Here is a 16901-nt window from a genome sequence, read left to right as displayed (position 1 = left end):
ATCCTGTCTCACTACCTACTATCCTGTCTCACTACCTATTACCCTGTCTCACTACCTACTATCCTGTCTCACTACCTACTATCCTGTCTCACTACCTACTATCCTGTCTCACAACCTACTATCCTTTCTCACTACCTACTATCCTGTCTCACTATCTACTATCCTGTCTCACTACCTAGTATTCTGTCTCACTACCTACAATCCTGTCTCACTACCTAGTATCCTGTCTCACTACCTAGTATCCTGTCTCACTACCTAGTATCCTGTCTCACTATCTATTATCCTGTCTCACTATCTATTATCCTGTCTCACTACCTAGTATCCTGTCTCACTATCTATTATCCTGTCTCACTATCTATTATCCTGTCTCACTATCTATTATCCTGTCTCACTACCTAGTATCCTGTCTCACTATCTATTATCCTGTCTCACAATCTATTATCCTGTCTCACTACCTAGTATCCTGTCTCACAATCTATTATCCTGTCTCACAATCTAGTATCCTGTCTCACTACCTACTATCCTGTCTCACTACCTAGTATCCTGTCTCACTACCTACTATCCTGTCTCACTACCTAGTATCCTGTCTCACTACCTAGTATCCTGTCTCACTACCTAGTATCATGTCTCACTAATTATTATGCCAAAATACAATTCAATATGCAGGGATGTTCAGAACAAAATCCTCTCTCACCGGTCTTTGTGTGTGGTTGTGCGTGTGTGTGTGTGGTTGTGTGTGTGGTTGTGCGTGTGTGTGTTCTCACCTCCTCCCGGTCCAGTCTCTTGTTGACTTTGAGTAGTCCCGTTACCGGGTCGATCCAGAACTGGTTGCCACGGTCACCACGGAGGATGGAGTAAGTGATTCGCCCGTTCACCTGGCTGTCCAGGTCCTCCGCTAGCAACTGTACACACACACACACATAATCACACATCAAATAAGATATTTGACTATTTAAAGTGAATTGAAAGTCACAACACAATTTACAGTAAAATAGAGGAGATAGAAACAACAGAAGGCAATACAAGAGATCAATACAATATATCAATGCAGTAGATCAATACAAGAGATCAATACAAGAGATCAATACAATATATCAATACAATATATCAATACAGTAGATCAATACAAGAGATCAATACAAGAGATCAATACAAGCGCTCAATACAAGAGATCAATACAATAGACACAATAGGTCAATAGAAGAGATCAATACAAGAGATCAATACAATTGATACAATAGGTCAATACAATATATCAATACAAAAGACACAATAGGTCAGTAAAATATATCAATACAATAGATGAATACAAGATATCAATACAAGAGATCAATACAATAGACACAATAGATCGATACAATAGCTCAATAAACCCAGCCAACCACCCAACCGACCCAACCACCCACACCCAACTGACCCAACCACCCACCCACACCCACCCAACCGACGGACCCAACCACCCACACCCACCCAACCAACCCAACCACCCACACCCACCCAACCAACCCACCCACCCAACCAACCACCCACACCCACCCAACCGACCCAACCACCCACACCCAACTGACCCAACCACCCATCCACACCCACCCAACCGACCCGACCACCCACCCACACCCACCCAACCAACCCAACCCAACCGACCCACCCACACCCACCCAACCAACAAACCACCCACACCCACCCAACCGACCTAACCACCCACACCCAACTGACCCATCCACCCACCCACACCGACCCAACCACCCACACCCACCCAACCGACCCAACCACCCACACCCACCCACCCATCCGACCCAACCACCCACCCACACCCAACCAACCCAACCACTCACCCACACCCACCCAACCGACCCATCCACCCACACACTCACCCTGGTGATAGTCTGTCCGACTGATGCGTCCTCGCTGACCAGCACATTGTAGATATCCTGACTGAAGGCTGGAGCGTTGTCGTTGACGTCCATCAGTTCTATGGTTACCATGGTAGCAGTGCTGAGGGGCGGGGCCCCGCCGTCCCAAGCCTCTATAGTCAGGAAGTAGTCCTTACACACCTCAAAGTCCATGTCATCAACTACTGAGATGGAGCCTACACACACACACACACACACACAGACACACACACAGACACAGACACAGACACAGACACACACACACACACACACACACACAGACACACAGACACACAGACACACACACAGACACACACACAGACACACACACACACACACACACACACACAGACACACACACACACACACACACACACACACACACACAAAGTTTTTAAGTACCTTGAAGTCAAGGAAATTATACACCCACCTACCTTTCTACTCACCCAGATTTCTGTCAATCTGAAACTTCCCCAGTTCGTTGCCAGCCCTGATGCTGTACGTGACCTCAGCGTTTGCCCCAATGTCGTCACTGGTGGCCGACAGCCGCAGGATCTCTGTTCCCATGGCAACGTCCTCGGGCACGGTGACGGTGTAGTCACGCCTCTGGAACACCGGGGGGTTGTCGTTGACGTCCAACACCACTACTGTCAGATCCACCTGTTAGGAACAAGAACAACGTAAAAACACACAGGCACACACACACAGACATAACCCAAGCTTGAAGATTCCCTAACACACACACACAGACATAATCGTAGCCTCAATATTCATATTACGTTTAAAGCATTGGTACGAGACGAGAAACTATTCAGAAGACTACACTTAAAAGCACCGGTAAAAGATAAGGAACAACTCAGAAATTCCATCTCTACCAATCATCAGGACGGTTCAGTACAATTCAGCTAAATAGTCCTCAATTCCAAAAACCAACAGCTATCATTGGTCAGATTGTATCACCCTGTGAAGATAGTGCCCCCTGCTGGCTAATAGAAACACAGACTCAGTTCTGTGAGGAGCCTGTGCAGAGGGACTGTGTCCTTTCATGTAACTGACCTGTGTTCTATCCTATTAAAAACTAAAACTAGGTTTTAGGTGAGAATAGGCATTGGTCTGAGGCCTAAAAATAAAGGACATTCACATGAGCACCACAATGGCTACTCCACCCATGCTCTACCAAGGTTTACCAGCACACAGCTTTGACCTACTACATTAAAGGCAATAAGCAACAAGGCCAATAGACCACGGCTAAGGGATGTTGAACATCCCAACCTTGTTTAGCTTTATCCACTCTTTGTATCAGTTTGATTCATTTTCATTATTGTGGCTAATCCTTATTGTGGCTAATCCTTATTGTGGCTAATCCTTATTGTGGCTAATCCTTATTGTGGCTAATCCTTATTGTGGCTAATCCTTATTGTGGCTAATCCTTATTGTGGCTAATCCTTATTGTGGCTAATCCTTATTGTGGCTAATCCTTATTGTGGCTAATCCTTATTGTGGCTAATCCTTATTGTGGCTAATCCTTATTGTGGCTAATCCTTATTGTGGCTAATCCTTATTGTGGCTAATCCTTATTGTGGCCTAGCTTCACACAGTTGTGCACGGCAACGCAGAAAAATATCCAACACATGGCAGAGTTGTTAGTTTGGCAAACGTGGATTAAAATGCCTTGAAGACATGAGAAGGAGCGTAATGGTGTCCACAGATCGATTTACATGTGAACAAGTCGGCCGGAACAGGTACCAGAACCACGCAGGTCCTCTAAACAGATAACTTCACCTCTAAGAGGTTTATCAAAATCATGGTCGAAATACCCCCACCGGGAGGTGATCCCACGACGTTCTGGTCCACAGACAGGAAATCTAACCATTACGATATGAATCCTGTTCTGAAAACCTTGACTTCGACAGACCATTTAAATGTATGGAAGAGTTCGTTCCAACAACTGCACCTGTGTCCTATCATATACCTGACCTGTTTCCTATCATATCACTGACCCGTGTCCTATCATATAACTGACCCGTGTCCTGTCATATAACTGACCTGTGTCCTATCATATCACTGACCTGTGTCCTATCATATCACTGACCTGTGTCCTATCATATAACTGACCTGTGTCCTATCGTATAACTGACCTGTGTCCTATCATATAACTGACCTGTGTCCTATCATGTACCTGACCTGTGTCCTATCATATGCCTGACCTGTGTCCTATCATATCACTGACCCGTGTCCTGTCATATACCTGACCTGTGTCCTATCATATAACTGACCTGTGTCCTATCATATAACTGACCTGTGTCCTATCATATCACTGACCTGTGTCCTATCATATAACTGACCTGTGTCCTATCATATCACTGACCTGTCCTATCATATAACTGACCTGTGTCTTATTATATCACTGACCCGTGTCCTATCATATCACTGACCCGTGTCCTATCATATAACTGACCCGTGTCCTATCATATAACTGACCTGTGTTCTATCATATCACTGACCCGTGTCCTATTATATACCTGACCAGTGCCCTATCATATAACTGACCTGTGTCCTATCATATAACTGACCCGTGTCCTATTATATACCTGACCAGTGCCCTATCATATAACTGACCTGTGTCCTGTCATATAACTGACCTGTGTCCTATCATATCACTGACCCGTGTCCTATTATATACCTGACCAGTGCCCTATCATATAACTGACCTGTGTCCTGTCATATAACTGACCTGTGTCCTATCATATCACTGACCCGTGTCCTATCATATACCTGACCTGTGTCCTATCATATAACTGACCTGTGTCCTATCATATAACTGACCAGTGTCCTGTCATATAACTGACCTGTGTCCTGTCATATAACTGACCTGTGTCCTATCATATAACTGACCTGTGTCCTATCATATAACTGACCTGTGTCCTATCATATAACTGACCTGTTTCCTATCATATACCTGACCTGTGCCCTATCATATAACTGACCCGTGTCCTATCATATACCTGACCTGTGCCCTATCATATCACTGACCTGTGTCCTATCATATCACTGACCTGTGATGATAGCGCCCCCTGCAGTCCGGAGCGGTCGGAGGCCTGGATCCTGACCCTGTAGGAGTCTCTGGTCTCTCTGTCCAGGGCTTTCTCCAGAACCACCACGCCTGATACTGGATCTATAGAGAAGAACCCGTCTGCGGAGTCTACCAGGGAGTACACCACCGTACGGTTTGGACCTGGAGGAAACCACAGACACAATACACAGAGTTAGCCTGTTAGCTATGTTAGCCTAGCAGCTAGCTAAACACTAACCTCTAACCTAGAGGTCATCACGGTGTAGACCACCAATCATCGTGGTGTAGACCATCCTAATTCTAACCCTGACTGAGAGTGGAAGGATCATGATAGCCTGTTAGCCTAGCTAGACCCTCCTAATTCTAACCCTGACTGAGAGTGGAAGGATCATGTTAGCCTGTTAGCCTAGCTAGGGCTAGACACTCTTAAACCTAGCACTGACTGAGAGTGGAAGGATCATGTTAGCCTGTTAGCCTAGCTAGGGCTAGACACTCTTAACCCTAACCCTGACTGAGAGTGGAGGGATCATGTTAGCCTGTTAGCCTAGCTAGACACTCTTAACCCTAACCCTGACTGAGAGTGGAATGGATAATGTTAGCATGTTAGCCTAGCTAGACCCTCTAACCCTAACCCTGACTGAGAGTGGAATGGATAATGTTAGCATGTTAGCCTAGCTAGACCCTCTAACCCTAACCCTGACTGAGAGTGGAAGGAGAAGAACCCCTCTGCTGAGTCTGCCAGGGACTAGACCACTGTACGGTTAGGATGAGGTATTAAGGATTAGGTATTAAGGCTGAAGTATTAAGGAGGTATCCAGATGTTGATATGTGACGCGATTCAGGAAACTAGGCATATGTCACATGTTATGACTTCACAGGAAAGACATTTGTACGTAAAACTATTTTTTTTAATCAAATTGTGTTTTTGGGCAGAAATGCCTTCTGGAACATGTGAACTTTCATGTGCCTTAATAACAAACTTGTATGCCATCTGTAAATACGAATAAAAATGGTTAAATTACTAGCCTAGTCGGTTTAGCCACAGAAAAAGGATACAACCTTCCCACTAGTCATGATTGGCCGCTCTGAGACCTAGAAGTACTGCCATCTCCAACCATAAATGCCTTGGCAGGCACACACACACACACACACACACACACACACACACACACACACACACACACACACACACACACACACACACACACACACACACACACCTTCGTCAGGGTCACTGGCTTGTAGGCGTGTCAGCAGTGCTTTGGGGGCGGCGTTCTCATAAATGTTGGCCAGGTATTGGCTGGAAAAAAAGGAGGGCGGGTTGTCGTTTACATCCAAAAGCGTGACAGAGACCTCGGAGCGACAGAAGAGCCCGCCCCCGTCGGTTGCCTGGGCGATCAACTTGTAGCTGGAGGTCATCTCACGGTCCATCACCGTCGCTGTCTTCATGTCACCTAGATAGAAGAAGAAGAAGAAGATGCTGTTTGTGCAAAAACTGCCACCAGTGTTTGTGTGTGTGTGTGTGTTCATACCAGTGTTTGTGTGTGTGTGTGTTCATACCAGTGTTTGTGTGTGTGTGCGTGTGTGTGTTTGTGTATGTGTGTGTGCGTGTTCATATCAGTGTTTGTGTGTGTGTGTGTTCATACCAGTGTTTGTGTGTGTGTGCGTGTGTGTGTTTGTGTATGTGTGTGTGCGTGTTCATACCAGTGTTTGCGTGTGTGTGTGTGTGTGTTCATACCAGTGTTAGCGTGTGTGTGTGTGTGTGTGTGTGTGTGTGTGTGTGTGTGTGTTCATACCAGTGTTTGCGTCCATATAGAAGTCCTCTACTCCGATCCCAAAAAGAGAATACTGTATCTCAGCGCTGGTGCCTGTGTCTGCGTCAGATGCCCTTACAGTCAGAATGACCTGGTTAGGGGGCATGTCCTCAGGGAAGGTCACGCGGTAGACCGCCTAGGGAGATATGCACACACACATGGACAGGCGCACACAAAAACATTAACACAAGTACCATTAACCCCATATGGCCCCTAGGAGGAACCAACTGAAAACACAAAATCATAAAACAACTCTGCCTTCCACAATATTACCATGTCCTACAGTATACTGACTCCCCTTGCCTCATGTCTCCCCCTACTGCTACAGTATACAAACTCCCCCTTCTCCTACAGTATACTGACTCCCGTTTCTCCTACAGTATACTGACTCCCCCTACTGCTACAGTATACTGACTCCCGTTTCTCCTACAGTATACTGACTCCCCCTACTGCTACAGTATACTGACTCCCCCTTCTCCTACAGTATACTGACTCCCCCTTCTCCTACAGTATACTGACTCCCCCTTCTCCTACAGTATACTGACTCCCCCTTCTCCTACAGTATACTGACTCCCCCTACTGCTACAGTATACTGACTCCCCCTACTGCTACAGTATACTGACTCCCCCTACTGCTACAGTATACTGACTTCCCCTGCTTCATGCCTCCCCCAACTGCTACAGTATACTGTCTCCCCCTACTGCTACAGTATACTGACTCCCCCTACTGCTACAGTATACTGACTCCCCCTACTGCTACAGTATACTGACTTCCCCTGCTTCATGCCTCCCCCAACTGCTACAGTATACTGTCTCCCCCTACTGCTACAGTATACTGACTCCCCCTACTGCTACAGTATACTGACTCCCCCTACTGCTACAGTATACTGACTCCCCCTTCTCCTACAGTATACTGACTCCCCCTACTCCTACAGTATACTGACTCCCCCTTCTCCTACAGTATACTGACTCCCCCTTCTCCTACAGTATACTGACTCCCCCTACTTCTACAGTATACTGACTCCCCCTACTTCTACAGTATACTGCCTCCCCCTACTCCTACAGTATACTGACTCCCCCTACTCCTACAGTATACTGACTCCCCCTACTCCTAGAGTATACTGACTCCCCCTTCTCCTACAGTATACTGACTCCCCATTCTCCTACAGTATACTGACTCCCCCTTCTCCTACAGTATACTGACTTCCCCTACTTCTACAGTATACTGCCTCCCCCTACTCCTACAGTATACTGACTCCCCCTTCTCCTACAGTATACTGCCTCCCCCTACTCCTACAGTATACTGACTCCCCCTACTCCTACAGTATACTGACTCCCCCTACTCCTACAGTATACTGACTCCCCCTTCTCCTACAGTATACTGACTCCCCATTCTCCTACAGTATACTGACTCCCCCTTCTCCTACAGTATACTGACTCCCCCTACTCCTACAGTATACTGACTCCCCCTACTCCTACAGTATACTGACTCCCCCTACTCCTACAGTATACTGACTCCCCCTACTCCTACAGTATACTGATTCCCCCTACTCCTACAGTATACTGACTCCCCCTTCTCCTACAGTATACTGACTCCCCATTCTCCTACAGTATACTGACTCCCCCTTCTCCTACAGTATACTGACTCCCCCTACTTCTACAGTATACTGCCTCCCCCTACTCCTACAGTATACTGACTCCCCCTTCTCCTACAGTATACTGCCTCCCCCTACTCCTACAGTATACTGACTCCCCCTTCTCCTACAGTATACTGACTCCCCCTTCTCCTACAGTATACTGACTCCCCCTTCTCCTACAGTATACTGACTCTCCTACAACATCCTATCTGTTCTATTTCTACAATTATATCTGTTCTAGTTCTACACTGTGACCCCTGACCTCTGACCTGGTTGCAGACAGGTGTGTTGTCGTTGGCGTCCATGACAGTGACCTCCACGGCAGTACGGGTGATGTAGAGGCCGTCGCTGGCGGTGATGTTGAGTAGATAGAAGTCCTGTTTTTCCCTGTCCAGCTGACCGCACACCACCACCATCCATTCCCCCTGGACCAGCGCTATACTGAACACTCCCCCTGGGTTACCACCTGTAGGGAGAGGAGAGGTTAGACATTCACACATACACACACGCACACAAACTCAGCTGACTGCACGCCACCACCATCCATTCCCCCTGGACCAGCGCTATACTGAACACTCCCCCTGGGTTACCACCTGTAGGGAGAGGAGAGGTTAGACATTCACACATACACACACGCACACAAACTCAGCTGACTGCACGCCACCACCATCCATTCCCCCTGGACCAGCGCTATACTGAACACTCCCCCTGGGTTACCACCTGTAGGGAGAGGAGAGGTTAGACATTCACACACGCACACAAACTCAGCTGTCTCCATCGTCCTTTGTGCTTGGTACGGACTAACTAACTAACTAACTAGCCAACATACTAACTAACTAAGGAACTAACTAACTAACTAGCTAACTACCTAACTAGCTAACAACATACTAACTAACTAACCAACATACTAACTAGCTAGCTAACATACTAACTAACTAACCAACATACTAACTAACTATCTATCATTCACTGATGAAAAATATATATTCAACATGAAACAATTTCAAAGATTTTACTCAGTTACAGTTCATATAATGAAATCAGTCGATTGAAATAAATAAATTAGGACCTAATCTATGAATTTCACATGACTGGGAATACAAATATGCATCTGTTGATCAAAGATAACCTTTTTAAAAAAGTAGGGGCGTGGATCAGAAAACTAGTCAGTATCTGGTGTGACCACCATTTGCCTCAAGCAGCGCGACACATCTCCTTCACATAGAGTTGATCAGGCTGTTGATTGTGGCCTGTGGAATGTTGTCCCACTCCTCTTCAATGGCTGTGCGAAGTTGCTGGATATTTTGGCGGGAACTGGAACACTCTGTCATACAAGTCAATCCAGAGCATCCCAAACATGCTCAATGGGTGACATGTCTGGTGAGTATGCAGGCCATGGAAGAACTGGGACGTTTTCAGCTTCCAGGAATTGTGTTCAGATCCTTGTGACATGGGGCCGTGCATTTGCATGCTGAAACATGAGGTGATGGAGGAGGATCAATGGCACGACAATGAGCCTCAGGATCTCGTCACGGCATCACTGTGCATTCAAATTTGCCATTGGTAAAAATGCAATTGTGTTTGTTGTCCATAGTTTATGCCTGCCCAAACCATAACCCCACCATGGGGCACACACTGTCTGACAGCATGCCCAAACGATAAACCCACTGCCACCTTAGGGCACTCTGTTCACAACAGCAAACCGCTCGCCCACACAATGCCTTCTGCCCAGTACAGTTGAAACCGGAATTCATCCATGAAGAGCACACTTGCCAGTAGCCATCGATGGTGAGCATTTTCCCACTGAAGTTGGTTGAGACACCAAACTGCAGTCAGGTCAAACCCTGGTGAGGACAATGAGCACGCAAATGCGCTTCCCTGAGACGGTTTCTGATAGTTTGTGCATTCAATTCTCTTGCAACAGCTCTTGTGGACATTCCTGCAGTCAGCATGCCAATTGCACTCTCCCTCAAAACTTGAGACATCTGTGGCATTGTGTTGTGTGACAAAACTGCACATTTTAGAGCGGCCTTTTATTGTCCCCAGCACAAGGTGCACCTGTGTAATGATCATGCTGTTTAATCAACTTCTTGATATGCCACACCTGTCAGGTGGATGGATTATCTTGGTAAATGAGAAATGCTCACTAACAGGGATGTAAACAAATATGTGCACCAAATTTGAGAGAAATTAGCTTTTTGTGCGTATATAGAATTACTGGGATATTTTATTTCGACTCATGGGACCAACACTTTACATGTTGCATTTATATTTTTGTTTAGTATACTAAGTAACATACTAACTATCCAACATATTAACTAATTAACTAACCAGCTGATATACTAACCTGTGGTAGCTGACCAGTATGTTCTGATCACACACAGGCGCGGTTTTTCCTATTTTGTTGCATTACAACCTGTCAGTTAAGCCCCAGAGTCTGCAACACCACTAAGCAAGCGGCACCATGAAGACCAAAGAGCTCTCCAAACAGGTCAGGGACAAAGTTCTGGAGAAGTACAGATCAGGGTTGGGATTAAAAAAATATCTGAAACTTTGAACATCCCACGGAGCACCATTAAATCCATTATTATTAAATGGAAAGAATATGGCACCACAGCAAACCTGCCAAGAGAGGGCCGCCCACCAAAACTCACGGACCAGGCAATGAGGGCATTAATCAGAGAGACAACAAAGAGACCAAATATAACCGTGAAGGAGCTGCAAAGCTCCACAGTGGAGATTGGAGTATCTGTCCATAGGACCACTTTAAGCCGTACACTCCACAGAGCTGGGCTTTACGGAAGAGTGGCCAGAAAAAAAGACATAGCTTAAAGAAAAAAATTAGCAAATACGTTTGGTGTTCGCCAAAAGGCTTGTGGGAGACTCTCCAAACATATGGAAGAAGATACTCCAGTCAGATGAGACTAAAATTGAGCTTTTGGCCATCAAGGAAAATGTCTGGCACAAACCCAACACCTCAGCATCATGATGAGCAACATCCCCACAGCATGGTGGTGGCAGCATCATGAAACTGGGAAACTGGTCAGATTTGAAGGAATGATGGATGGTGCTAAATACATGGACATTCTTGAGGGAAACCTGTTTCAGTCTTCCAGAGATTTGAGACTGGGACGGAGGTTCACCTTCCAGCAGGACAATGACCGTAAGCATACTGCTAAAGCAACACTCGATACTAACTAACCAACATATGAACTAGCTAACTAACCTGTGATGTGGTAGCTGACCAGTTTGTTTTTATCCGTGGTGTCTCCGTCCTTGGTGCTGAGGACAGACACCACCTCTCCTGGCGGGTCACTCTCTCTGACCGCGCCCCGGTAAAACTCTCTCTCGAATCGCGGAGGGTTGTCATTCACATCTGCTACAGACACCTGGTACAGGAAGACAGGAGAAAGTACTACTAGAGTGTGTATGTAAGTTTTCTTCATGCATGGATATCAATGGGACACAGTTGAAATTTGACTGAAGTGGAAGTTGGGATTCGTCCCTTACTGTTACTTACAGTTTTTCTCAATCTCTTTCAAGGATCTTTCATAACAATGTTGTTGATTTCATTTTTTTTTAAGGGGGGGGGGGCTTTAGCAAAAAAAAGTTTCTGCAAATGCAGTTGCCTTCTCCAAAAAAAAACCATCAAACTATATTATACTATAATATTATCAAAATGACAAATATTTTCATAAAAAGAACACAGATGTCTGCATAAAAAGATGAACACTCCTCAGCAGGAGTGGAGAAGTGGGATCTTAGTCAGACTCAGCAGGAGTAGAGAAGTGGGATCTTAGTCAGACTCAGCAGGAGGTAGAGAAGTGGGATCTTAGTCAGACTCAGGAGGAGTAGAGAAGTGGGATCTTAGTCAGACTCAGCAGGAGTGGAGTAGTGGGATTTTAGTCAGACTCAGCAGGAGTAGAGTAGTGGGATCTTAGTCAGACTCAGCAGGAGTCGAGTAGTGGGATCTTAGTCAGACTCAGGAGGAGTAGAGTAGTGGGATCTTAGTCAGACTCAGCAGGAGTGGAGTAGTGGGATTTTAGTCAGACTCAGCAGGAGTAGAGAAGTGGGATCTTAGTCAGACTCAGCAGGAGTGGAGTAGTGGGATCTTAGTCAGACTCAGCAGGAGTAGAGAAGTGGGATCTTAGTCAGACTCAGCAGGAGTAGAGAAGTGGGATCTTAGTCAGACTCAGCAGGAGTAGAGAAGTGGGATCTTAGTCAGACTCAGCAGGAGTAGAGAAGTGGGATTTTGACTTTTGACTAAAATCCCACTTCTCTACTCCTCCTGAGTCTGACTAAGATCCCACTTCTCTACTCCTCCTGAGTCTGACTAAGATCCCACTTCTCCACTCCTGCTGAGTCTGACTAAAATCACACTTCTCCACTCCTACTGAGTCTGACTAAAATCCCACTTCTCCACTCCTGCTGAGTCTGACTAAAATCCCACTTCTCCACTCCTCCTGAGTCTGACTAAAATCCCACTTCTCCACTCCTGCTGAGTCTGACTAAAATCCCACTTCTCTACTCCTCCTGAGTCTGACTAAAATCCCACTTCTCCACTCCTGCTGAGTCTGACTAAAATCCCACTTCTCCACTCCTGCTGAGTCTGACTAAAATCCCACTTCTCCACTCCTGCTGAGTCTGACTAAAATCCCACTTCTCCACTCCTCCTGAGTCTGACTAAAATCCCACTTCTCTACTCCTGCTGAGTCTGACTAAAATCCCACTTCTCTACTCCTGCTGAGTCTGACTAAAATCCCACTTCTCCACTCCTGCTGAGTCTGACTAAAATCCCACTTCTCCACTCCTCCTGAGTCTGACTAAAATCCCACTTCTCCACTCCTGCTGAGTCTGACTAAAATCCCACTTCTCCACTCCTGCTGAGTCTGACTAAAATCCCACTTCTCCACTCCTGCTGAGTCTGACTAAAATCCCACTTCTCTACTCCTGCTGAGTCTGACTAAAATCCCACTACTCCACTCCTCCTGAGTCTGACTAAAATCCCACTTCTCCACTCCTCCTGAGTCTGACTAAAATCCCACTTCTCCACTCCTGCTGAGTCTGACTAAAATCCCACTTCTCCACTCCTGCTGAGTCTGACTAAAATCCCACTTCTCCACTCCTCCTGAGTCTGACTAAAATCCCACTTCTCTACTCCTGCTGAGTCTGACTAAAATCCCACTTCTCTACTCCTGCTGAGTCTGACTAAAATCCCACTTCTCCACTCCTGCTGAGTCTGACTAAAATCCCACTTCTCCACTCCTCCTGAGTCTGACTAAAATCCCACTTCTCCACTCCTGCTGAGTCTGACTAAAATCCCACTTCTCCACTCCTGCTGAGTCTGACTAAAATCCCACTTCTCCACTCCTGCTGAGTCTGACTAAAATCCCACTTCTCCACTCCTGCTGAGTCTGACTAAAATCCCACTTCTCTACTCCTGCTGAGTCTGACTAAAATCCCACTACTCCACTCCTCCTGAGTCTGACTAAAATCCCACTTCTCCACTCCTCCTGAGTCTGACTAAAATCCCACTTCTCCACTCCTGCTGTCTGACTAAAATCCCACTTCTCCACTCCTGCTGTCTGACTAAAATCCCACTTCTCCACTCCTCCTGAGTCTGACTAAAATCCCACTTCTCCACTCCTCCTGAGTCTGACTAAAATCCCACTTCTCCACTCCTACTGAGTCTGACTAAAATCCCACTTCTCCACTCCTACTGAGTCTGACTAAAATCCCACTTCTCCACTCCTACTGAGTCTGACTAAAATCCCACTTCTCCACTCCTACTGAGTCTGACTAAAATCCCACTTCTCCACTCCTGCTGTCTGACTAAAATCCCACTTCTCCACTCCTACTGAGTCTGACTAAAATCCCACTCCTCCACTCCTACTGAGTCTGACTAAAATCCCACTTCTCCACTCCTGCTGTCTGACTAAAATCCCACTTCTCCACTCCTGCTGTCTGACTAAAATCCCACTTCTCCACTCCTCCTGAGTCTGACTAAAATCCCACTTCTCCACTCCTCCTGAGTCTGACTAAAATCCCACTTCTCCACTCCTACTGAGTCTGACTAAAATCCCACTTCTCCACTCCTACTGAGTCTGACTAAAATCCCACTTCTCCACTCCTACTGAGTCTGACTAAAATCCCACTTCTCCACTCCTACTGAGTCTGACTAAAATCCCACTTCTCCACTCCTGCTGTCTGACTAAAATCCCACTTCTCCACTCCTGCTTCCTTGTTTTGGAGTATCGTCTGGGATGTACTAGAAACATTCTAATAATGTAAGAAATAACACAAAAAATAATAATGTAAAGTTGGTCTGTCAGGGCCATCTTCTAATCCACCCCCCCACACACACTATTACCATAACATACAGTAATACCCCCACACACAGACACTAATACCCCCTACACACAGACACTAATACCCCCTACACACAGACACTAATACCCCCTACACACAGACACTAATACCCCTTACACACAGACACTAATACCCCCTACACACAGACACTAATACCCCCTACACACAGACACTAATACCCACTACACACAGACACTAATACCCCCTACACACAGACACTAATACCCCTACACACAGACACTAATACCCACTACACACAGCCACTAATACCCCCTACACACAGACACTAATACCCCTACACACAGACACTAATACCCCCTACACACAGACACTAATACCCCCTACACACAGACACTAATACCCCCTACACACAGACACTAATACCCACTACACACAGACACTAATACCCCCTACACACAGACACTAATACCCCCTACACACAGACACTAATACCCCCCCACAAACAGACACTAATAACCCCCTACACACAGACACTAATACCCCTACACACAGACACTAATACCCCCCTACAAAGAGACACTAATACCCCCCTACAAAGAGACACTAATACCCCCTTACACACAGACACTAATACCCCACTACACACAGACACTAATACCCCCTACACACAGACACTAATACCCCCTTACACACAGACACTAATACCCCACTACACACAGACACTAATACCCCCCTACACACAGACACTATTACCCCCCTACACACAGACACTAATACCACCTACACACAGACACTAATACCCCCTACACACAGACACTAATACCCCCTACACACAGACACTAATACCCCTACACACAGACACTAATAACCCCTACACACAGACACTAATAGCCCCACTACACCCCCCCCCCCACACACACATCCCCCCTGCCCTCACCGTGACGACAGACACCCCCCCCACACATCCCCCCTGCCATCACCGTGACGACAGACACCCCCCCCACACACACACACATCCCCCCTGCCCTCAGCGTGACAACAGAAACCCCCCCCACACATCCCCCTGCCCTCACCGTGACGACAGACCCCCCCCCACACACACACAGCCCCCCTGCCCTCACCGTGACGACAAGACGCCCCCCCCACACACATCCCAACTGCCCTCACCGTGACGACAGACACCCCCCCCCCACACATCCCCATGCCCTCACCGTGACGACAGACACCCCCCCCCCCCCCTACACACATCCCCCCTGCCCTCACCGTGACGACAGTGGTAGAGGATAGCTGTAGCAGCTCCCCCAGGTCTGAAGACACCACCACGAAGGTGTAGCTGGGTCCAGCCTCATGGTCCAGAACCGACAGGGTTGTGATCCAGCCCGTTTTACTGTCAATGGAGAACACTGGTCCGGTACCAGTAGAACTAGTTGAACCAGTACTGGTACCAGTAATACCAAATGAGGGACCGGCTGAGCTGCGGTCTGGTCTGTTCTCCTGGATCTGGTTAAGTGGAGGACCCAAGCTGTAGGTGACCTGGAAAAAAGAGGAGGAGGAAAGGAAGAGGAGGAGTGGGAAAGGAGGAGGAAGAGGGGGGGTGGGGGAACAACAGGAGGAAGGGGAGGGGGGAAAAGGAGGAGTAGGAACAAGAGGGGAAGTAAGAGATGCAGAGGGGGAAGAGGGGGAGGAAGAGGAGGACAGTGGTATAGTTAAGGGTAAATGCCATTTACACCCCATTGTGCGAGTGTTTAATCAAATCAAATCAAATCAAATGTATTTATAAAGCCCTTCTTACATCAGCTGATGTCACAAAGTGCTGTACAGAAACCCAGCCTAAAACCCCCAACAGCAAGCAATGCAGGTGTAGAAGCACGGTGGCTGGGAAAAACTCCCTAGTTTACCCATCTATCAGTGGCAATGCAGGTGTAGAAGCACGGTGGCTGGGAAAAACTCCCTAGTTTACCCATCTATCAGTGGCAATGCAGGTGTAGAAGCACGGTGGCTAGGAACAACTCCCTAGTTTACCCATCTATCAGTGGCAATGCAGGTGTAGAAGCACGGTGGCTAGGAACAACTCCCTAGTTTACCCATCTATCAGTGGCAATGCAGGTGTAGAAGCACGGTGGCTAGGAACAACTCCCTAGTTTACCCATCTATCA

The 16901-nt window shown here is 46.9% G+C and overlaps 1 protein-coding gene across 1 annotated transcript in view; it reads right to left on the bottom strand.

Moving 5' to 3' along the window:
* fat3b (FAT atypical cadherin 3b) overlaps positions 1-16901 on the bottom strand; it is a 297423-nt gene that overhangs the window by 80355 nt on the left and 200167 nt on the right. Inside the window, exons 47-55 of the mRNA XM_090226225.1 lie at positions 16009-16278; positions 11642-11804; positions 8685-8881; positions 6762-6915; positions 6186-6419; positions 4949-5127; positions 2339-2552; positions 1875-2089; positions 765-902 (exon numbers count right to left, since the gene is read on the bottom strand). Coding sequence (XP_090082351.1) covers positions 765-902; positions 1875-2089; positions 2339-2552; positions 4949-5127; positions 6186-6419; positions 6762-6915; positions 8685-8881; positions 11642-11804; positions 16009-16278 — 1764 coding nt within the window. The remainder of the gene's footprint in view (positions 1-764; positions 903-1874; positions 2090-2338; positions 2553-4948; positions 5128-6185; positions 6420-6761; positions 6916-8684; positions 8882-11641; positions 11805-16008; positions 16279-16901) is intronic.

The sequence above is a fragment of the Oncorhynchus mykiss genome, chromosome 29, assembly GCF_057628025.1.
Source record: "Oncorhynchus mykiss isolate SJ-2025 chromosome 29, ASM5762802v1, whole genome shotgun sequence".
Classification (NCBI taxonomy): domain Eukaryota; kingdom Metazoa; phylum Chordata; class Actinopteri; order Salmoniformes; family Salmonidae; genus Oncorhynchus; species Oncorhynchus mykiss.
This window is presented reverse-complemented; position numbering and strand designations above follow the sequence as displayed.